At 35.2% G+C, this 24,581-nt stretch overlaps 1 protein-coding gene across 2 annotated transcripts in view; it reads right to left on the minus strand.

Moving 5' to 3' along the window:
• The window catches only part of TRIM24 (tripartite motif containing 24), an 89,043-nt gene that overhangs the window by 11,127 nt on the left and 53,335 nt on the right, over positions 1-24,581 (minus strand). The window contains exons 5-12 of one of the 2 annotated variants that reach the window (XM_087820995.1): positions 22,741-22,857; positions 20,136-20,250; positions 16,233-16,379; positions 14,202-14,319; positions 11,533-11,699; positions 6,790-6,963; positions 2,848-3,021; positions 631-766 (exon numbers count right to left, since the gene is read on the minus strand). In XM_087820995.1, the coding sequence (XP_087677121.1) occupies positions 631-766; positions 2,848-3,021; positions 6,790-6,963; positions 11,533-11,699; positions 14,202-14,319; positions 16,233-16,379; positions 20,136-20,250; positions 22,741-22,857 (1,148 nt within the window). Of the gene's footprint in view, positions 1-630; positions 767-2,847; positions 3,022-6,789; positions 6,964-11,430; positions 11,700-14,201; positions 14,320-16,232; positions 16,380-20,135; positions 20,251-22,740; positions 22,858-24,581 lie in introns of both variants that reach the window. The other variant, XM_087820994.1, reaches the window with a different exon arrangement.

Raw genomic sequence — 24,581 nt, forward strand, 5'->3', positions numbered from 1 at the left:
TGTCGAATGTCCCTGTGTGAGAATAACTAGGATAGGATCTCAGGGAGGACAAGAGCGTCAGTGAAAAGTGTTAAGGGCTAATATAAAAGCAAGCTAAGAAAGCAAGCTACTAGAGACGAATTAATGAGGACACTGAAATAAATATTCTACTAGGCAATGCATGTAAGGTATTTTGGCCAGTGCCTGACGAAGAATACTGGATAAAGGTTAGCCTTAGCGATATTGCCAAAATGGTTTCCAGAAATGTTTGGCCAAGTTATACTCCCATCAGCTACGTACCAGAATACTTTACTCATCACGTTCTATTTAGTATTTTCACTATTTAAATCTCTGCTCATTCAATACTTAGAAATTATATCTGGTTTTTTTTTCTTTTAATGATTATTAGTGCAACTGAACATTTACTGGCTATGAGTATTTCCTCTTTAGGAACTACCTACTTATGTCCTCAGTACTTTCCTTATTTATTTGAATAAACATGCTATAAAATTAAAGACACTGCCATGTTATAAAATTAAAGATAGTGCCAGACCCTTTTAAATTATCCAACAAGAGTCTGTGTGTTTTTTAATTACAAGTTGAGAAAAAAAATGGAAACACACTCACAAAATCAAAAGAAGCCCATTTTACCTGCAAGGCCCGGAGATGGCACTGATGAATTTGGTGACTGGACGGTTCTGTTTGAGGGTGGTCTTGGCTGGCCATGATCTATACTAGTATCTTTCCTCACAATATTGTCCAGCATAATAGTACTTGAACAGTCAATCTTACAAGAAAAGAAATTATTACATGGTATCCAGACTTTGCAAGTTAAAAGCTACTTTATAAGAAAACTTTAATAGTTTAATTACTATAAAATATGCAAATATCATATTTGAGAAGTTCTGATGCATATTTTCCCCATAAGCAATCTTTTAAAAGCTTTCACTCTTCTTAATGTTTCATGTTAGTAAATATACTGAGGACACGATATTTCAGAAATCCAAGAGAAAGGAGCATTGTGTGTCATCCACACCCTTAAAAATTAAAGCAAAAACATTTTTTAATACTTTATTTAAAAATAACAAAAGGTAGCCAATTTTAAAAAAACACAAAACACACCTTGGTGAGACGAGTAGCCCAATTTCATATTTTTGCAAATTTCTCTTTAGCACCCTGCTTAATAACAGCCGACTAGATTCTTATACCTGCTTCTGCACTAACCTCTTTTGATGTTTGGTTTTGGTTGAAGATTATGAAGAAAATCTGCACTTACACATAGGCTTATGGAGCCTCTGAAAGGGCGGTAGACACACCTATGTCCTTGGACCACACTTTGAAAACTGAGGCTTTGGTAAGCACCAGATACATGAAGCAAGCCCATACTTAACACATTTCCAGAATGCTAACATCACCTGAGTACATTACTACCGTTTGGTAGGAAAAATTGGTCCTTCATAGATTCTTGCTTTAATGAAATACGTATACAAATAACACTTGTTTTGTAATTGATTGTTAGGTTAAAATAGTGGTAAGTTTCTACTGAATAAGACTTTATGCTTTAGATGAAATATTTTTTATGCTTATATACACCATTTATTTCCCAAGAATGTCTGTGATTAAAATCCAGTTCAGTTCTCTAACACAGTTGCAGCCTTTCTCAACCAGGATTCTACAAAAGATTCAAGTCCTCCAGTCTTAGGACACAGACTGTATGTAACAAATTTACTTCTTGCCTCTGCATCTAGAATGGTGCTAGTTATGAACCATCCTTGGGAGGATTGAGAAAACAGCCACTCAAATCAGTTTCTTATTCTGTGGTTCAGAAGAGGAATCTGAGTTGAGAAAGGCTGGTGAACAAGTCACCTGTGTCTGAGGACTGCAGAGAAAAGAGCAGGAGGACAAGGTTAATTTCCGTGGGTCATCTTTCAGTTGGGGGAGCAGGGAAGTACACAGGGTCATTTATGTTTAATATTCTTTTGGCAATACCTTGGCCAGTACTTTTCACAGAGTGCAAAGAGTACTGAAATGATTGGATTTGATAGATCTTAATGTAAGAAAAGTTAATTACAACTGTGGAGTAATCCTAAAAGCTAAAATAAAATTGTAAGAATGAGACAAAAAGTTTTCCTATGTATTACCTATGCGTGAAAAATACATACACGTACTCTACCCATTTAAAGTATATACAATTATTTAAAAAATGAAATAACTCTAGTAAGGTTAATGCTGCCACTGTTAGGAAATCTTAGTTGATCTCAGTAACAAAAAACTAAGTAATGAAAAATTTAAAAAAATTTTCACAATCTTACAAGATATTTCTTAAAAGATTTTAATGTTTGTGTGCATGACTGCCTAACCTTGTAGGATAACAAAAGGCAAAACAAGTATCAGCTTATGTATGGAGATCTGTCTGTAGAATGTTGAATTTTCTGCCTTTGGAAAGATTTTTAAAAAAAGTCATACTAACAAAGTTAGAGTTTATAGAGTAAATATATTTAATTTAAATATAAGTCAGAGATAATAGATGTTCACTTCTAATATTAAACTTGCCTCCTCTCTAATCTTATTCTCATAGCACATCCCAGCAGTTAGACTCTCCAGTACTTCCTTCCCATGTCCTTACTTCCCGGCTTTCCCAGCTCAGATTCCATAATCATTCATTTACAAACACCTTAAACTCCAGTGCCCTGAAAGACATTCTATAGTATGGGCAAGTGTTTATTATAATCTTTTTATTTTTCCTGCTGTTATGATATTTCTAAAGGATATAAATAACTTCTAAAACAAACCCATGCCTTTTACCAAATCCAAGTTCATGTAACATTTTTGAAATAGATTCTTATTATAAATTCTGTGTATACTTACATCTGGAAGAGAAGGAAGATTATAAGACCCTCCTACTGGTGAGCTCAAATCAATCATAGGTGAGCCAAAAGCCTTTCCATCATATCCTGCTGCACTAGTAATGGTGGGACTGGAAGGAGTAGAGGATGTGCTATTGGCAGTTGATGGGGGAGCCTGCCCACTGCTGATCTGCCACTACACGGGAAAGAAGAAGAAAGGCTGTCTATCAGGAGGTCTATAACATAAAATGTCCGCCTATTCCCTGTTCCAGATACAAAACAAAGTAGAAGACACATTCTGCTATTTGAATTCAATTATAATTTCAGTGGAAAGGGGAGAGGACACAGGTATACATAATTTTCATTAATCCTGTCCAAAAATAAAACGCTGATTTTTACCAGAAGACAGCAGTTAGTATACACCAGAAAACCACAGTACCAGTCTTGGAAAGCTTATACATACTGGAAACGAAATATAAACAAATGTGCGGCAACCCCAAAATAAAGATAGAAGGCTGAAAACATACATTTTCTTCTGTCCCTAACTGATATATCTGAAACTAAAATAATGGCTAAAAGGAATCTTAAAAAGGCATGGACTCATAAAGACAAAATAGGAGAAGACAGAAACCACATTTTGGAAGCTGGAAAGCAGAGGATCAAATAGCAAATTACTTAATCAGGTTGATGAAGCTGAAACCTCAGCTGGCAGTGGGGAAAACAGAGAAGCAAATCAACATACACTGCAGAATCTCTAAGACAGGGATGGGGAAACATACGGCTGGAGGGCCGTATACGGTCCTCAAAATCATTTGGTCTGGCCCTGCCAAGGCAACCGAAGGCAGGACTTGAAATTCAGTAAATCTAGGAGCTTTTGTCATGGCTAATTTTTAAGTTGATAATTTTGTATGGCCCACGAATGATGTTATAAATATCCAAATGGCCCCTGGCAGAAAAAAGGTTCCCCATACCTGCCCTATGAGCTTGGGAATTAGAAGCATAAGAGGTGAAGCCGGGGCTGAAAACCGGGATGAACTGTTGAGAGTATGTTTAAGTGCTAAATCTCATGTTCCTTTCCTATTCTACCTGTAGCGACCCCAAGGTAATAAGGGCTTCCTCTGCCTACACAAAAAAAGCTGGAAGTTTATTCTCCAGAACAGGTAAAACAGTGTCTTTAGATTAAAGGGCACCAGACTCAGTTGAAGGCAGAAGTATTGCATGGAAAATGAAGATTCAGAAACCATACACACACTGAATGTTGCACTTCCCGCCCGCTCTGCCAATGGCTCCCTACCTATCTTCTTCCCCTAGCTGGCTTCAAATAGCAGCCAGGCCCTGCATTTTAGGAGAAGACAGAAAGATCCTTTGGGAATTGGACCAGCTTAAGAGGTAAGACTTAAAGGTGGTGACATTAGGAATTCTCCCAATAAACATTGCCAGTAGCCTTAATACTAGAGTGAAACCTCAATCATCAAACACTAGCCCCAGACCCAAGCTTTCAGACTTTTCTTTACTCATTTCTCATATATGAAACAGGTAATTAAGCATCTACAAACATCTGAGGAAACTTTTGTCATTTATGTTAGAAGCTGAGATAAATATATTAACTAAGCCAACACTAGGACTGCATAAGTGTACAGAGATGCATCATGCTACTGTCTACAATCTACACAGGAACCTATCAAAAGAATAAGAAGGCTTGCCCTGGCCAGTGTGGCTCAGTTGGCTGAGTGTCGTCCTGTGCACTGAAAAGTCACGGGCTCAATTTCCAGTTGGGGTGCGAGGCAACTGATCGATGTTTCTTCCTCCTCCCTCCCTTCCTCTCTCTCTATAAATTAATAAAAACATTAAAAAAAAAAAAAAAAAGAGCCCATCCAGTGTGGCTCAGTGGTTGAGCATTGACCCATGAACCTGGAGGTCACAGTTTGATTCCTCATCAGGGCACATGCCTGGGTTGCGGGCTCAATCCCCAGTAGGGGGCGAGCCGGTGGATGATTCTCTCTCATCACTGATGTTTCTATCTTTCTCTCCCTTTCTCTTCCTCTCTCTGAAATTAATGAAAACATATTAAAAAAAAGAAAAGAAAAGAAGGCTGGCTGGCTGGCTGAAGGGGTATATACATAATAACTGAGAAGGCATATAAAGCCATTTGTCCCCTATACAGCTCTTTCAAATTGTTGTGTTTGAATATTTTCATAATAAAATACTGGAGAAAAAAATTCCCAAACACAGTATCATTAATATATGGACTACATTATATGGAATGAGAGTGTCTGAAACATTCTAATTTATATGCACCACTGAAAAAACTACGTAAAGAAACCTGTGAGCCCCGGCTGGTGTGGCTGAGTTGGCTGGAGCGTCATCCCAGGCGCTAAAGGGTCTCAGGTTCAACTCCCAGTCAGGGCACATACCCAGGTTGTGGGTTCGCTCCCTGGTCAGGGTGCATACTGGAGACAATCAATGAATGTTTCTCTCTCTCTCTCTAAGAAAATCAATAAAAACATATCCTTGGGTGAGGATTAAAAAAAAAGGAAAAGCAACCTATGACTGTCATCTTGACTACCTACTCACCTTGGTATCCATCCACCTCTCCCATCCCCGCCCACCCCCTTTCTCTGGACCCACTTCCTCCTTTGCCCCCTAGAATAATCACAATTACACTTCATGAATGTCCCTTCATATAAGATTTTAAAAAAATAAACCCATAAAAATGAGAGATCTCACAAAAATTTGGTAGCATGTATTTTCCCATATAATAGACTTAGATCATACATAGATTACTGCATTTTCTTAATAGCTAAAAAGTATTCTACTGTACAAGTATTATAACTTGTTAAAATCTACCAATTAAAACCAATTCTCTACTATATTTTCTCCTAGTTTGTTCATTTATTCATTCATGTTTAGATTTTTGACCAGGAAACATTCCTAGAGTGTATGTCTATCCATTACAAATAAATGGGGAAGAGGAAAAGTAAAATGAGTACATAATTTGAGTACACAGAATATGGTAGGTGTTTTAATACACATTAGCATTAAGTCTCAGCACAACTCTACAAAACACTTATTTTATAGTTGGGGCAAATGAGATTTAAAAGCATAAACTTGCAAAGGCAAAAAAATTATTAGGAAAACAAAGAGAATTTAAGGCCAAACTGAAGCTTTGGCCCTTTTCTTCTCACCTATAATGATGAAGTAAAGATATACATGCATTTTACATACATGCAATGTGTATACTTTTAGAATAAAAATTTCAGATCATTTGATTGAAATGAATGTCACAGAATTATGGAAATAGCATCATACTGATTCCAGTCTTGGCAAAATAATTCAGCTGAAATCAATCTACAAAGTCTTAAGCTGGAAGGACTGTTGACACAGTGCTTGGAGAAGACAAGGCACTGAGAGAACATTCACTTTTTAAAAAATAATGTAATACCTAAAATATATTTTTACCTGAAGACATTAAGAATATAAATAATAAACTTTATCAGATTTAAAATGTAACCTTAAATGTAAGCTTTATCAGATGTATATGTACTCCACATTAAAATGGCCACACCAAGTTTGTTTCCAAGAAGTCTCCTTGAAACATTTAGAGATTAACTTACTGTTCTGTTTGCAGAATGTAACCTGTATAATTAGAATACTTCTGCCTTAGAAATGTAATGTCTTCACCTACCAGCAACATACATCACTACTGGAAAAATCAGTACCCATGCCTCACCCATATTCCGGGCCTTCACATAAAGCGGCTTGGTTTTTCTTGTCAGTTATGAAGCACCAAGACCCGCCCTCCTCTCAGCTTTGTCTCTATAGGCTGGACTGTAATAAATGTTGCATCTCACATTTATTTTAAAAGGCTTGCTCTTATTCTTCACAACCATTACTTTATCCACAAGCTCAATGTGCTTTCCAAGCAGAGCGCAGAATAAGCAACAGGAGAAGTGAGTACGAATACCTGCTTTATGGCTTGCTGGGCCAAGAAAGCCATCTGCAGGGGGTTGGGCTTTATTGCTTGCCGTGGCATACTCTGGGTTGGTGGGTATCTCAGCTGTTGAGGATGAGGAGGGAGAACTGGTCCATTGGGTTTGGGGCTGTGATTTTGAAAATTTATCAAACGTGGAGGGGGTTGCTGAAAAAAAGAGATTAAACCAATTCAGTGACAATCATCTCCTGAAAGACAAATTATAGAGAACTCTGTTTTTTAACTTTTACAGAAACATAGCAACTCTGCCACAGATGAATCATTTATTAACACTACAGCAAGGGTATGGGGGAAGGAGGCAGCCTTCCAGAATGTGTAGAAGTAATTTTAAAGAAAAGTTTTATTAAGAGCCTTGCTACAGGGGTTTACAGTTCTAAGTAGGTTATACCAGGATTGGGCCTAGGCCATGTGGGGAAGTAGGGAAAACTAATCTTTGGTACCCTTCTCTGTCCTTGATGGTTATCTTTTACAAAGAATTGCCCTCTTCAAACCTCATAAATAATGTGGTGGTAAAATAATAATGCCAATGTTTATTTAGCAGTTATTACATGCCAAGTACTGTTTTAAGTTCTTTACATGTGTTAATTCATTTAATCTTCACAACAATCCTGTGAGGTATGAAGAATTTAAGTGTCTTGTCAAAGATTAACAAAGATAGTAACAGACAGAGCTGGGATCTGAACTCAAGTACTCTGGCTCCAAGGTCTGCACTCTTAACCAATAAATCATTAATAATGAAAACAGATGATATTAAATAACATTAAAAAATAAATGAGTTTTAGATCTTATTGCGATCAAACTATATGCCAGGCATTGTGATCAGCATTTATACTTTCCCCTCATTTTACAAATTAGGACACTAAGCATTAGGAAGCTTAGATAACTTGAAAAAAGCCACACAGTTAGTAAAAAGGCAACACTAAGGCTTTTCTCCAAATCTAGTCTGCCACATCATTACCAAAACATGTTCTGGTGTTTAGCTTGGGGTTAAGATACTAATTACAGCTTAGAGGATGAGTTTCCCTAAAATAAAATAGATTTGAAAGGAAACTCTTCAAGGACAAAATTGGTTGATTACAGGATAGGGCAAGGGCTGGGAAGACAAGCTTACTTTGCTCATAAGTGCTAGCCCTAGAATTGAGACCAGTGTTCTAGAAAAAGGTAACCTTATATGCCAGTCTCATATTGACTATCCAATTCTCTTAACGGTTCACAAATTATTGCAAATGCTTACTTTCAGGCTATCTTAACTGTTTATTTTTATGACTAGAGCTTCGCAGAGAGGGAACTATTAACTCCCACATTTACAAGGGGACAATAAATGTGGAATTTATAAAGCTGAAGTAGCAACACCTTAAACTTTGACACTGTGAAGGCAGATAGCTAGCTATAAAGTGTATCGCCCCACCTTCTTCCTCTCCCGTTTTTGGAATTTCCTCTCCTTTCCTGGGTAATATTGTTTCTCTCTCCCCTCTTACAAATTAATTAGCACTGGGTTCACCCTCAGTAACTTTCAAGAGTAGCCAGTAATTACAGAACCAATGAAAAATAGGTTTAAATATTGTATCAAGACCAAGGGACATTTTGTGGGTGAAGAATAGAAAAATGTTAGAGAAAAACAGAAAAATGTCAAAACTTTACAGAAGTAAAAGGCTTGAAGCAACAACAATTGTTTTTGATTATTCAATTAAGGTTTTGTGATTTGAAGGGTTTTATATCACAGAAACACAAAGAGAAAATAGTTGGGAAATTATAGTGGAAAAACTTCTAAATTTATAGTTTTTTAAAAGTGGAAAAGCACCCAAAACAATCCTTAAGGGGGAATAAAGGCAGCTGTAGACATTTTTGCTACTCTATAACATCCTCGCCTAGGTCCATACGGATTCAGTCTAGGAGAGGCACCTAGCACCACAGAGGCACCTAGTGATGTTGTCCCTGCAGCCTGGGAAGGTGTGAGGTGGGTTTTTTGCCTCTCCTAAACTATAATGTTGATTAATTTCTAACAACCCTCTGACAAAGGAAGCAGCCTGAAAGAATAAGATTAGGAACTAGTTATGAGCATTAAAAAAATAGCAAAACCAATGGAGTCAATTAATATGCAAGAGACAGAAGGAAAAAAGGGAGAGAATAAAGAAATAGAGATCTTAAGGAAACTGGCATATCATTACCCTCATCTTCATTCTAAGTACCTTCAGTACTACAGGTTTTTATTTTATTCTGGGTCAGTAGTTCCCAACTGTGTAAAACCATGAAGGATAGCAGATGTCTTTCTAACATCCATCCACTGTTTAGGGAAATTAATGTACACACAAAAATGAAAATATTTCCACAGCAGTAAATCTGGCTCAGGATGGAGAAATATTGCTGTGACTTATGTATAAAATAACATATGTGACAGTGCTAACAAACTTAGATCTGTCCAGCCGTGTCTAATTGAGTATACTGTGTACTGCTAAACAAACAGTGTACAATGTCTATCGAGTTTGTATCACTGTCATGTAACTACTTATTCAGCCTCTGCAGGTATCACCCAACTCTTTAACCATGCAGAGTACATGGTTAATCTTTAGAGGAAGAAGAAATAAGGAGCTATCATGTAAGTGATCTTTAGAAGCAGTCCTTTAAATTTACCTGAACCCTATGGACAGATGTATAGCACAATTTGAACATATCCATAAGCAAGGAATACACATACACACCTGCTTATAGACAGTCATTTTCCCACATGAATATGCAAATAAACTGATAGAAAACTAAGAATGTAAGCAGGGAAGTGTAAAAATTTATAGAGGAGTGCAAATTGACAAGTGGAAAATGTATGAGTGAATATTTGGCAGAGCAGCTAAAAATGAAAGATTAGAGTGTAAAAGAAGGTTCAGGAATCACTGAGAGTCAAGAGAAAAAGAACAGTGTAAGGTAATGACCAAAAGATGCAAAAATTACCTTATTTCTAAGTGAGAAAATTAGGTTGTATAAGAGAGATTGTACATTATATAGACTATGGAGCAGTAAATCCTAGAGAGGAAATATAAGATCAAAAGCAAATTTCTGATACATAAGCAAAAGGCTCAGAGGTCACTTCTGTCATTGCTTATATAAATAACTATTTGTGGCAATACAAGCAAGTCACACAGTACCTATTAGCTGCCTCAGTTCCTCACTTCTTACTGAAAAGGCAATTTATTCTTTTTCAGGTTAACTATTAAATACAAATCACTTGAACATCTCTCAGACACCTAAGATAAATATTAATCATGCAAATGCTTAGCACTAGGCACTCAACAACTAATTATTGCTCTCTCTTCTCCTCTTCACATTTATCTTCAGCAAAAATTTTTGGCATTCTTTGCAGTCTATCTGCAATACGTCACTGCAGTCTGCAGAGGTAGTAACAAAATTAGTCCTCAATTTTCTTAACAAAATTTCAACTTCGCCAGTTTCACTCCTGGTATCTAAAGCGTACAATTCTTTTCCCATGGAACACTCACCAAAGACCTCTTAAATTGCTTGTTATTTACTTCCTGTGAAAACCTGGGTTAAAACGAAGTTTGGGAGGAATAATCAACTGGATATACTAATATTCCCCTGGATCTGACATGCCTTCCTAATCGAATTACTAGAAAGCCATAAACCTCAAATACATCACCTCAGGCCTTCAAAGAAGCAATTTAACAAATCAGCATCCACATGTGCCCACAACTTTTTTTCAGAATTAAAATAAGAGTCCTATGAAGACCATTTCTATGTTTTGTAAAATTTCTACAATACTACTACTATGCCATCTAATTGTTTTTTCATAAAGATTCACATTATGTCTTTCTCTTAGTGCTAGTAAAATGTTTCTCCTCTGACATGTTTTCTTTTTGTCAAATAATATAGGTATTATTTCTATTTCTTTTTCTTAGGTTGCCAAAAAATTCTGAGCTAAGGCTTGTTCTCAAGTATAATGAGAATTCTTAGCCTAGTTCTACACACTTGGACTCTTATTAAACCCCATTCCATTTCATTTGTGTCATTTACTGTCACTTCTCAGAAATAGAAAAAATATAGTTTCATAAATATATGTAACCAAAAATAACAATTTGTATGACTCAGACTTTATACTCCTTACTAAAACCTTTATTAAATCTAAGCAGGCCCACATCTAAACTGAGGATGGTTAAAATATTTAAAGTACATAAATATTTTATCTTAAAAATTGTATTAGAAGTAAATATTTAATAATTAGTGAAAATAAGGATGGTTCATGAAATATTTGCTCAGAAATAAAGTTTGAAAAAAGCATATTTCTAATGAACCACATCCCTGCCCTTCTCTATTTCATTTTGCCCTAGTTTCTAAGATGCAATGTGGTTTTCTAAACACTGCATCCCTGCGTTGTCTATAATATTAAGACAATGAAGAGTATATGAAGATAGATGTACCATCTAAATAAACCTTTTTTTTTTTTAAGGGCTAAAATCTAGAAGTTAAATCAGGGATCCTAATGCAATAAATTTTTATAAATTCATATATTTAAATCATAGATGATGGATGTCTTGGTCATTTTAAGAGCTGCTGAATACAATTGTACTATAATTATCTAAGTTAGGACAGGCCTGCTTCCAAATTTACCTGATGAGAGATGGAAGGTTGCTGGATGGGCCCCTGCATTCTAGGGTTTGGTAAACCCACAGGTGCTGGCCTCCGTTGCACCTGTTGCCTCTGAGCCATTACCTGTTGCTGCATATGCTGGAGTCGTAATTGAGCTAGGCTGATCTGTGTTGGAAACTTGGATAACTGGTTTGAAGATAAGCCACCTTGTGGCTGTGAATTCTGTTCCACGACAGGATTCTGCTTAGGCATTTGTGGTTGACTCTCTTTATCTTCAATTACTAAAGAACCTAATTAAAGAGAAAAGGTTAAGTTCTAAAGCTTTTTGATAGTGAAATACTACATTTTGTAAGGCTATTCTTGCTCAGCTTCCAAACTGCCAAGGAACTTTTCGATCTCAGGAGACCTTTACACTCTTAAAAATAGGATGCCCTAAAGAGCTTTTGTTAATGGAGCTTCTATCAAAATTTACCATATTAATAACTAAAAATGAGAATTTAAAAAATTTTTACTAATTCACTTAAAAATAATAAACCCGTAATACCACACACCTTTATGAAAAATAACTATTTTTCAAAGTCAAATTAGTGAAGAGTGGCATTGTTTTGTATTTTTAAAAATCTCTTTCACTATCTGGTTTAATAGCTGAACTCTACCTTTTTCTGCATTATCTATTGTAATATATTGTTTAGGTTGAAATATCTGAAGGAAATCCAGCCACACACGGATATGTAGTTGGAAAAGGGAGGCTTCTGTGGTTCCCTGAAGGAGCCTCAGACTGTATTTTGAGAACTGCTGTTGTATATTAAAACAAACTAAGCAAATTTGACATCGTTTCTAAAAAACAATCCCACGAAGTATTTCTGGTTCTTTAGTATTAATAATTTGTAATCTCTCAAATTCCTTACACCTTCATAGTACATACTATGTCAATTTTATGATAGAGAATACTCTGAGTGGCTTACAACCACCCTTACAGAGTTTAAAGGTGCATTTAATAGGTCTGATCCAAGCATAAGGCAAAGCTTAATATTTTTTTAACCATAGAGACTCAAGTAAATGTTTTAGATTTACAAAGTATAAGCATCCTAAAAATATGTGGTTATCATTCATTAAATACTTACTGTGTGTTAGGCACTGTGACAGTAGGTCTATGTATATTCTTGTTAAATTCCTTTTTTACGGATAAAGGATCTAAGATTCAGAGAGATTGAACAACTTACCCAAATCACCAAAATATTAACTGAATATTCATCTAGATCAATATTTTCCCTTGCACTATGAAAGATGTTTCTCAGAAGCCATGGATAAACAAGTCTGCAAAACTTATCTCCTTGGAAGATTTAAAATGTAAATTTAATTACAAATGACAATTTACAGAGCTATAAACAACAGCTCTGAGAAGTCCTATAGTAAAGAATATTATTTAACTTTATTGTATCAGAGTTTCACAAACAGGAGATGCTGTTTTTATTGTTTTTGCTGATGTAGACCTAAAACTATATCCATTTATGTATATATAGTTACACATATATTCTTAATTTTACCTATGCTTACTTATATCTATATTGTAGGTGACATGTTTATAAGTGCATATCTCTACAGATATGACTACTTGTGTGGATATATAAGTGTAATAGGTTCTCTGTATAGTTGAACGTGGCTTGGTAGGGTGGGGCAGGGTTACGAGATAGTTACTTAGACACATGCTTTGTATTCATTAAGATGCTTCTTTAAAGTAATATAGGTGAACTGTTTACAAGTACATGTATCATTTTTCTTTAAGGGGTCACCCTTAACATTATTCTGTTTGTTCTTGCCTTGTATGGGTGAGCTCTGTGTAAGCCTATTTCTGCCTTTCCTGGTGTGTGCTGAGAATACTAGCTTTCTTTCCTGCCACGTCTTCCTTTCCTACCCAGGATCTAGCCTACAGAATGAGAGAGTAACCATTTTTGATGATTTTGAAACATAGTTAATGAGCCCTATGCTGTCGTCAACGGGAATATTGGTAGTTGATGAAGAATGTGTAGAGAATTCTTAAATTTAAGTTTCTATAATTTCTCTGTGAGAAAATAAGGGGGCAAAAAGTGAAAGCTTTTTCTCCTACAAATAATGTAACAAGATAACTAAAATATTAACTTCCTGCTGAACTGCCTGCAAGGATGTTGAGCTCCTAATGTTACCAAGATGACAGTTTTCCTTTCTGATAATTCAGTGGACTCTAACATTTAAAATTTGGGCACTTTTCTGTATGCACATTACACTTCAATTAGGAAATTTAAAAGAATATATATATAAAATTATTACATAAAAGGCAAAAGAAAAAGACATAAGAAATTTTCCCCCCGAACAAGGTAAAGCAAATGAATGACATTAGCTGTTTGATGACTGGATCTAAAGAGTAAGCAAGCCAATAATGGTATGAGAAATACTACTTTATCAGCAAACATTCTAAATATCAAACATCCTTTCAATGGCAAGTCACAAATTAAGAGTTTTGTCAACCCATTATGATACAAAGTTCAAGCAAGAGTCTATGAAAACTAGAACTTCTTGATCCCACGTCAACAGAGGATGCTTCATACCACCCAAATATTTACATGTGTGTTTATATTCATGCACATGTCACACATACACACAGGTTAATAAAATACTAGCAAAAATTCCATGTCTTTAAAACACGGTAATAAAAATACTTTGAGGGTGGAAGGAATAAATTTTCAGTAACATATCATAATCATTAAGAGTTCCAGAAACAAATGGCACTTGGGAAAATGCACATAATGACCTACCTAAATTGATAATATTTTGAGCCCAGAAACTAGGATCACAGTGAAATTGGATGGTATTGTTGGTCACTGGTGAAGCATCACACCTTGCTCGAAGGAGGTGCCGTAACCGGTATATAATCTAGAAGAAAGAAGTCAATTAAAACATCAATACCATTATCAGGCCAATAATTTACTATGCTCCCAGTAATTACACAAAAAATAGTCTCTTGTATGTATGCCAACACAAAATAAACAATGAAATATAAATGATAAAAAGTCGACATATAACAATTTTTTCAAAATGTCAAAAAATTTGAGGTATAACTCAGTTGGCTATGCTGTTGAGTACAAAACTAAAAAGTATCTTAAAGTGATAGGTTACAGTCAGTTTCTTAATAAAACTTCACAGAAGCATCAACTAAGTATTTGTAAAATAAAAATTTAACACATTTTGCTCTTTTGTTTATTTTACTTACTTTTTTAAAGAAGGATTCAGAATTTAGATTAGGTGGCTAATGAGTTACAGAAATGAGAAATTAAATCTCTGCTAAAGAAATGTAAGTAGAGCCCAGAATTAGGCCTGCTAGTTAGTGGGATGGTTCTCCTTGTTCCTATGTTTTGGGTCTCTTGTCATCAACCCCCAACCTCGCACTCTGCCCACAGGCAGTCCTCAGTGAATACTTGAAGAGTTTAGCTCCTGGTTCACTATCACCATCTTTGCCATTACTCTTATCATAGTATATTATGTCGATACCACAGAATTTTGACTGTCAGCTACATGTTGGTAAGACACAAGCAAAGTATTATTGTAACAAAGTTACTTTTAAAGTTAAAAAATGTTTTTATCTGCCTTTGGCAAAAATAAATAAAAAAATAAAAAATCACAAACCAAAACCCAAGGGGTTGGCGGGGGAGGCTTTACATTCATCTCTAACACCCTAATCCCAAATAGGTGACCTGGAGCTTCTAATCTGTGAACATGAGCATGATGATAGTGCACACAGCCATCAGGAAGTGCATGAAGGACCTGTGCGTCTCTGTCAGCTAAAAATGGTATTTTTAAAAATCAACACAGTAAAAACCTCACTATAACAGACTAATTTGGGCTAGGGGGTGTCCGTTAAAGCCGAAAGTCCACTATAGAATAAAATAGGTTTTCTGAATGCCTACTTGTTAAAATTTGTTGAAAATAACAGTGAATTGATAACACAAAAAATAAGCAAATCTTGGTTAAAAGCATTTTAAAATAAACAGGGTGTTAATGTTCACATATGACGTATGGACCAGATATTTTGTCCAGTAAATCCAAAGTCCATTAAATCAAGACTTTACTGTATACAGGGTGGGCAAAAGTAGATTAATAACAATAAATAATACAATAATTAATAAGTAATACAAAAATAAACTGTATTGCATACTCACAACTGTTAACCTACTTTTGCCCACCTGTTGTTTTTTCTTTAAAGATTTTTTATTGATTTTTTTAGAGAGAGGGGAAGGGACAGGGAGAGATAAACATCCACATGAGCATGAACCATCATCTGTTGGCTGCTTCCTGCACACCTCCTACAGGGGATTGATCCAGCAAACTGAGCATGTGTCTTGACTGGGAATTGAACCGGTAACCTTTTGGTGCACAATGGAATCACACTGGCCAGGGCATTTTTTATCAGTTAAAATGTGTATTCTTTATCAGTTAAAATTAGAACTAGGTAAAAGCTATTTAAGCACAAAGAGACTAGTGATCATTTCTGGATTTTAAGCATTCCAATAACTCCACTGTTTCTCTGTATTCTTTTTTCCCTTTTTAAAATATGTTTTTATTGATTTGAGAGAGAGAGAGACAGAGAAGCATCGATGTGGGAGAGAAACATCAGTCGGATGTTTCTCCTGCACGCCCCCTATGGAGGAACAAACCCACAACCCAGGCATGTGCCCTGACGGGGAACCAAACCTTATGGTACATGGGACGACACTCAACCAACGGAGCCACACTGCCCAGGGCTCTCGTATTCTGACGGAATATTAAACGCCACGCTTGGTCCACCTTACCAGTCGCTTGCTGTAAAGTAGTGCTGTACTGCTGCCACTGGACACTGCCCATTTGGAAAAATGCATGACATGTTCCAGCTGTTTAGAAAGCCCAGCCACTTCCTGTTGTTGTTGCATAAGTTTCATGCGATGGTCCTTTGCAAGGCTCTGAAAAGAAAATAATTTCAAAATTAGTTCAGCCTATAACATTTTTTAATGGTCATTTTCAGATTACCAAATCAGAATAACCACCGCCTCGAAGAAACTAAAAATACTCTTAGTGTTGCTTTTCCCCCTTTGTACAAAGGATTAGTCTTACTGCAGCAAAGCACTGCGCCCCAACCGACACTTACAGCCACCGCTGCCACTCCCACCTCTGCCTCCTTGGCCGCTACCCCCACTCAGTCTGGTTTTATATATTCTGCGATTTAGGTTTCTGTTCATGTATCTTCCAATATCCAAAAGGAGCAAAAACTGTAGATTAGCTATAATACAGTAAATGCCTGTTAAATTCAATACCCACAAATAAAATAGATGTGCCCCCCCAGTAATCCAGTCAAGTTACCAGATCACGTGATTTACTCAATCACATGATTTCATCTTTTAGGCATTCTAGTCCCCATTGCAACCAGTTTGTGCCTAGTTATGCCATACGACAGAAAACATGTATGTGGTAAAAAAGATACAATATTATTTCTGTCTAGTGAGAGTTACATGGAAACCTATTGATACAGTGACTAATGGTGCCAAGGCACTCTCAGAAAAGCTACAAAAAAGCAGAACACAGAATTTCTCTATGAGGGATTACCTTTCTCCACGAGAAATACATAAGGAAGAACAAAGGTTAAAAAAAAGTGAAGAGCACTGAACTTGGGTTATTTTAAAGGTCTCTATCCAAAAATCTCCTTTACCTGGCAAGGAAAGGAAAGGAGAAGAGAGGGCTTTCCACTGGTTTCAAAGGAAGTTTAAAAGTAAAATTACTACACTCCAATATGGACTTAGTCTCAATAAAAAATGAACCTAGCCCAGCTGGCATGCCTCAGCAGTTAGGCATCGATCTATGATCCGGAAATCAAGATTCGATTCCCAGTCAGGGTGAGCTTGATCCCCAGCAGGAGGCATGCCGGGGGCAGCCAATGAGTGACTCTCTCATCACTGATGTTTCTCTCTCTCTCTCTCTCTCTGAAATCAATAAAGACATATTTAAAAAAACAACAAAAAAAACCCCAAAGATCCCAGCCATAGTCAGTTTCAAGTGTCAAAAATACTCATGTGCTAAACTGCATTAAGGGAAAAACCACAGTAACTGTCAATGACTTTGTCATGTCTAATTTAAAGTTCAGAGATAACCAACTTACTACGCTATTTCTGACCCCTGTGAAAATTGTTTATTTGGAGACATTCTAGAAAGAATAGAAATTCTGTTTACTTTTAATCAGGCTGCAAATTGAGGATCAGAAGGTCTAGTTTCTTGGTATTCCATAGTAACAACTATTTGAGCTGAGCTGATTTCTCCTGAGTCTTAGACAAAATTGAGTACATTTATTTACCTTAGAGGAGGATTCTGTGAACCAGGAGAATGGGTATGGGGACTAGAGACATATTTACAAGGTGCTGTAAAATTTGTTAGCCAATAAAGCTGATTAAAAATAATACTGATAACCAAGTTCATTTCTAGAAATTGGGGATTTGGTCATCTTTTGTTCCATCTTATTATAATAATTATTTTTTAATTTGCAAGTGATTCTGATTTACAATGAAATCTGGAAACAACCACCACAGCCACTACTGATCTCTGAGAAAGCAATATGAAGTTACTTTTTATTTTAAGCAGAGCTTTGAAAACATTTTAAATTGTTTAAATGCTCCTATTAAAACAGAATCAAAAACCCAGAACCTTGAAAAAATATTTCCTGTAAATGGGATCCGAGCCCTCCTGGCCAGGATAATTCTTCAATAAATATGTTTCTCAGAGAACAAAGAACTATTTTAGTCTTTGTTTCCTGTATAGTTGCTAAACTATGGTAGTGGCTGTGCTTTCTGCAGGAACGACAAAACTTTCTGACAAAGACCTTATAATTTTGTCAACTATAAAGATGTTGAACTAAATTATTTCTAGGAGTTGTTTTAATCTTCAAACATGACAATTCTTTTACTCTTTTCTCATTCTAAATTGCTTCTTTACCATGAATTCCTCCTGCACCAATATATTAGAAAAATTCTAAAATATCATGCAATTAATAATGTTAATATACCATACAGAAGGTGTAACCTCAATATTATTTGAAGTCAAACAGTGACTTTGGATCTTGACCTTCAGGAATGTAAAACAGCTGAAGAAGATAGTAATTTTTTTCTTATCTGCAGTGGGAAACAACTATTCAAAGTGCCCTGAGCATTTCTCCCGAAGTATTGGCTTTAGCAATTAACACTATAAAATGTTGAGAGTAGGAGGCACCTCCTTTTACCTAATACCTCATAAGGTTAAATGTATAGAGTTGAGAACTAAATATAGCTAACTTAGTCTATCTTTCTAAAAATTTTGTTCAATTGTACCCCACCCCTTTGGTGATGCAAAATTCTCACTTTAATGAATCTCTAAAATGATTCATCTCTTCAACATTTACAGAGCTCCTCCTGCAAGCAAGGCAGTATGTTTGACACTATGAAGTAAATAATAAGAATTAAGACATTCCTACTGGGAGTATCTCCCTACTAGCTAGACAGGACGCTGCCGCATTCATGAGTTGCTTAATAAAGCCAATTAGATCTTCAAATTTACTCGGTTGAGTTTTTTTCTTTAGCACTTCACACGAAGGTTTCTATTAATTCAGCTATCCACATTTGCCTTATAGAGGATGTCAAAAACTCAAAAGTGCTTAAACTCTTTTGCTCAGAATTATTTTATTTGGACACCAACCGAGACTGAATAAAAAATTATAATCTATAAAAAAAAATCATGGCCAGCCAGGTGTTGCTCAGCGGTTGAGCACTGACCTAGGACTATCCAGGAGATAGCAGTTTGATTCCCAGTCAGGGCACATGCCCGGGTTGCGGGCTTGATCCCCAGCTGGGGGCGTGCAGGAGGCAGCCGATCAATGACGACTCTCTCATCACTGATGTTTCAACTCTCTCCCCCTCTTCCTTCCTCTCTCTGAAATCAATAAAGATATATTTACAAAACAACAACAAAAACACCATGATAGCCCTAGCTGGTGTTGCTCCGTGGTTAGAGCGCTGGCCTGCCCACCAAAGGGTCCTGGTCAAGGGTATGTAACTGGATTGCAGGTTCAATCCCCTCCACCCCAGTCAGGGCACATGCAGGAGGCTACCAATCTGTGTGTGTCTCTCACATCGATGTTTCTTTCTCTCCCTCCCTCCAACCCCCCTCTCTAAAAATCAGTGGAAAAATATCTTCAGGCGAGGATAAACAAAACACAAACAAACAAAAACACAAATAACACATCATGATATCATTTGGTTTTAAAAAATTATTACTGGAAATACCAGAACAAATGTATTTTCCATCCTTTCCATAAATAGTCCAAGTTCTGGAAATTCGATACAGCATATATGGGCATCAACCTCATATAAGTTATTAAATAAGATTGTTCTTTCCTAGACAGCACCCATTTATATTTGCCCTCAGTTAAACTTTCTTAATGTAGATTCACTCTAGTTTTTTAGGCTACAGTACTATAAAGATTAACATTAAAAAGAAAAAGAACATTCCTGCTGTTTTATAAAACCATAAGCCATCAGCTTGACAATGCAGAGCCTCGCAAAGGAAAACATGGGAATGGAGAAGAAATACTACAGAATCATAAAGCAATTATATGAAAAAGGCTGTGATTTCAAATTTACAAATACATGTGAAATTATAGTAAATCACTACAACATGCTGTCTCATTAACAGTAACTTACCTCAAGCTGATGCAGTAGAGCTTTTCCTTTTTTATTTATTTCTACCATCAATGTAAATATAGCAACTTTAATATCTTGTTCCACCTGCTTTTGATTTTGATTTACTTCAATTATCCTGAAAATTAAATGAAAGGGGGTGAGATCAAAGCAGGAAAGTTGTTTTACAATATTTAAAATTAATTTTTTAAGGTCTAAATTAGACCAAAATTTTTTCAGCACTTAAAAGCTCAGCTATTTCTAACGATGCTTCAGTTTAAATTGACTTTCTTGAAGATAATACAGCAGAAATACAATTCTTCTGAAAGACAGTCATTTAATTCAACCTTAAAATCAAAATGCATAAAATTATAAGAGAATGGACACATTTTAAGAAAATATGGTTTGGAAAGATTATGATAACACCCAGGAAAATCAATACTCAGCATCAACAGATGACAAAGAAAACCACAACTCTGGAAGAGTTCTATTTTATTCACTGCAACTAAGAAGTAGAAAAGGGTAAATGTGTTACTCTTGTTTAGTCATCTGAACTGCTACAGTATCCATTATACCTGAACAGAAGAAGCAAAAAGACAATGTAGTTTGTTACACACATTTGTCTTTAAATAAGCAGCCAAATAACTACTTTATGTTTAATCAACCACTAAATATTTTTTTCCTTTGATTAGAAAAAATCAATTTGACATCAATATCAGCTTTAGGATAAAAAACCTAATTTAAATCCTCATGATGGTAGAACAGAATAAAAAAGGGATGGCCAATACCATGTTTGTAAGTGTGTAAAAGTGAATTAACTGTCAAGTCAGTCAGTCTAGTAAATTTAATACTTCTATAATCGATAGGCTATAAAGATATAAGCAATTAACACCTAATCCAAAGATTATTTAATTTTTACCACAATTCAAAAGCCAAAATACTTTCACACAATAGTGTATTACTTCGTAAAAACAGCTTAACCACTAACAAAAGGCAAAAATAAAAATAAAAAAAATTGGAGAATTTACACTATCTGATTTTAAGACTTACTATTTAAAAAGCTACAGTAATGGAGTATTGACAAAAAAGAAAATCACAATGGAACAGAACAGAGTCCAGAAATATCCTCACACATATATAGTCAACTGATATTCTACAAAGGTGCCAAGACAATTCAATAGCAACAGAATTTTTTCAACACATAGTGTTAGAACAAATGAACGTCCATATGCTAATTTTAAAAGTGAAATGTGACCCACAGCTCATACTATATATATTGTAAAAGAGCAAAAAAAAAGTCCAAAGGGTAAATTTCATCAAGGGTGGATCTTTCACATAAAATTAGTAATTTAACAATTGCTACCATTTGCCACTAGATGGTAGAAATGACTGTAATTATCTCTCCTTATTCTATAAATATTAATTACAAGTTTTCAATTATTCAGTTACAAAACATTTAAAACCCACCAAATCACCAATTACTCTATCTGGAAAAGTACAGTATTGTGATTAAAATATGGTAAGGGAAATATTTTTTTGGTTAACTATAGTTGTTATGTGAAAGAGAAAGGTAAAATGAAATGAGAGCTGATAAGGAATAATAACTAAAACACACACACTAAAACTGTTACCACCACAATATATAATAATGACTAACTATACTACTAATAATGGGACATCAAGAAAAAGTTAAATTATATTTAAGAATCTTTTTTTTTTTTTAAATCAGGTAAACCAATGAATTCTTTGAAAAAAATTCCCAAATGCCAAACCCTAGTCATGTTCCAAAATTATAAGAAAACAGTTTATGATTGCTCTTATGGAAGATGAACCATGAAAGACTTACACAATTTTCCCTGAGAACTACACTCAAATCCCCTGTGAGGCCTCTTGTTCAGGCTCTTTCTAATAAGCATTTCTTGATTTGTTTAGGCAGACATGTTAAAAGACACAGGACATGGAATTTCATAGGTGTTGTAAAGGTTGCAAAATGTGTGTGTGCCACAAATAGGATAAAAAGGGAGCTAGACAAACTCCCTCTTCCCCAAAGAGGCCAGTGGTTTGCTCCATCAATCACTGAACTGTGAGACAGGAGCCTTGGACAGTTGATGGCATCTTCCTTTGGAGGGCAAAAATGTAACAGGCAATATGTAGAAACTACCTGACAAGGAATAAAAGGTGTGTGAAACAGTGTAACAATCCCTGGCTCCTGATCCGAATGTCTCCAACTCACTGCAGTTAAAAGATGATAGGCCAGGGGAGAAATCTCAAAGTTTAACAAGTCTTAAGTAGCATTTATGTATATAATCAAGTGTTGAAATATTTTACAATCCTGGCAAAAATAACTGATTTTTTAAATCCTGGTTTTTCTTTAAAATTAAAAAACACAGATAATGATGAATTACCAATACTTTAAATGAGCTGCTATGAAATGCAATTTATCATTGCAATAGTTTTAAATTTCTGGCTGAAAGATGCTTTCAAACCCAACTATGTGTTATTCGAGCCATCTGGCAGCTTACTTAGACCTATTTCACCATGAGTTAAATAAAGTGTCTGTTCTAAAAGTAAGTATGCTTAACACATTATATAAAAATGATTTATTATAATACCATAAATGTAAACTTACCTGTTCTGGATCTGATTTCCTGTGAATTTGATGTATTTTGTTTTTTCCATCAATTTGGTGATTAGTGTATCTATGATCACTTTCTGATTCTGAAAAGCTTCTTCTATAAATTGATATCTGAAGAAATAAGTAAATAATTATCACATGAATATATCTGTGTAAACTGAGGAAAAACCCCAAAGCAAAGAAATAATAGAAAACTATTTAAGATAATAAGAGTATAAAGGATATAAACAATCATATAAAATCCAAATATAGGGTGTCCCCCCAAAATGTATACACACACTTTGAATAATTATAAGGGCACTGTTTATTAAGATACATTTCATTTTTGAAATTGAGTTGTCAGCTGTTAAAGTGTGTATACATTTTTGGGGGACACCCTGTGTACCCCTAATAAGGCAGGTTTTCCCCTCCTGTCAAAATTATCCCTTAAGAAAGAGTCTTTAGCCCAGCTGGGTGTGGCTCAGTGGCTGAGCATCAACCTAGGATCCAGACAATCGGGGTTCGATTCCTGGTCAGGGCACATGCCCAGGTTGCAGGCTCGATCAATGACTATCTCATCATTGATGTTTCTATCTCTCTCTCTCCCTCTCCTTTCCTCTCTCTGAAATCAATAAAGATATATATATATATTTTAAAAAAAGAAAAAAACAAAGAGTCTTTCCAGATATTATTCATGGACACTCTTTAAATTATTTTGAAAATTTGGGAGACACATATTCATCATCATAGTTTTAGAGGATTACAGAGCTCACTTGGCCAAAAAGCAATCACAAGTATTTAAGCAGATTTATTAACTATTTTATAATTTCATAATTATGAAAGTTTGATGCTATAAACATTTTGAAGATCATTTTTAAACAATAGGCACTTTAAAATATTTAACTTAGAAATGAAGATAACCTATGACAAATAAGATGATTCAAGAATATCTATAGAGAAAAAGACAACAATACAGAAGATACATATAAAGATTTTCATGAAAAGATTCTCATAAAATGTACAAAGTACAGTATGTTACATAATGTAATTTAAAAGTATAATTAAGTATTATAAACAGGGCTGTCAAAGTTAGAAAAAAAAGACACACAGATAATTCTATTTTTTCCTTTGTACATAATCATATTTGTAAACAATACTGTTTAAATTCCTTCTTAGGTAGCAAGTTTTTTATCTTAAACTTTTTTTCATTACTACACTGTTTGGGATCCTACTACAGTGTAATGTTAAATGAAATGTCAAAACCGTCATCTTCATCTTCTTCCTAAACTCAAAGTAAAAACTTTCAATGTTCCATTATGATGTTTACTAGTACTTTTCATAATCTTTATCAGGTTTAGGAAATTTCCTTTTATTCCTAGTTTGCTAAGAGCTTATATCATGGGATATATATCTATATGTTTTACATATATAATTATATATATAATATTTTGTATATGTATAATTATACATATATATAGATGTGTTTTTATATTGATTTTCGAGAGAGAAGAAAGGAAGAGAGAGAAACATCAATCAGTTGCCTCTGTACCCACCCTGACAGGGGACTGAACCCGCATGTGCAGACTTGGAATCAAACTGGTGACACCTGGTGCAAGGGAGGATGTCCAACCAGCTGAGCCACACTGACCAGGCCAACCATGGGTTATATTTTTAATTTAATGTTTCTTCTGCCTCTACTGAGATGGTTATATACTTTTTCCTTTATTCTTTAAATATATGAATTACATGAATATTTTCAGATGTTAAATAAATTTTGTATTACTAAAATAAGGCCAACTTGGTTGTGATTACATTACCAAAAATCGTAACACTTCTGCCAAGGGTGCGTGCCTCAG

This window comes from Miniopterus natalensis, chromosome 10, assembly GCF_054644295.1.
Source record: "Miniopterus natalensis isolate mMinNat1 chromosome 10, mMinNat1.hap1, whole genome shotgun sequence".
Classification (NCBI taxonomy): Eukaryota; Metazoa; Chordata; class Mammalia; order Chiroptera; family Miniopteridae; genus Miniopterus; species Miniopterus natalensis.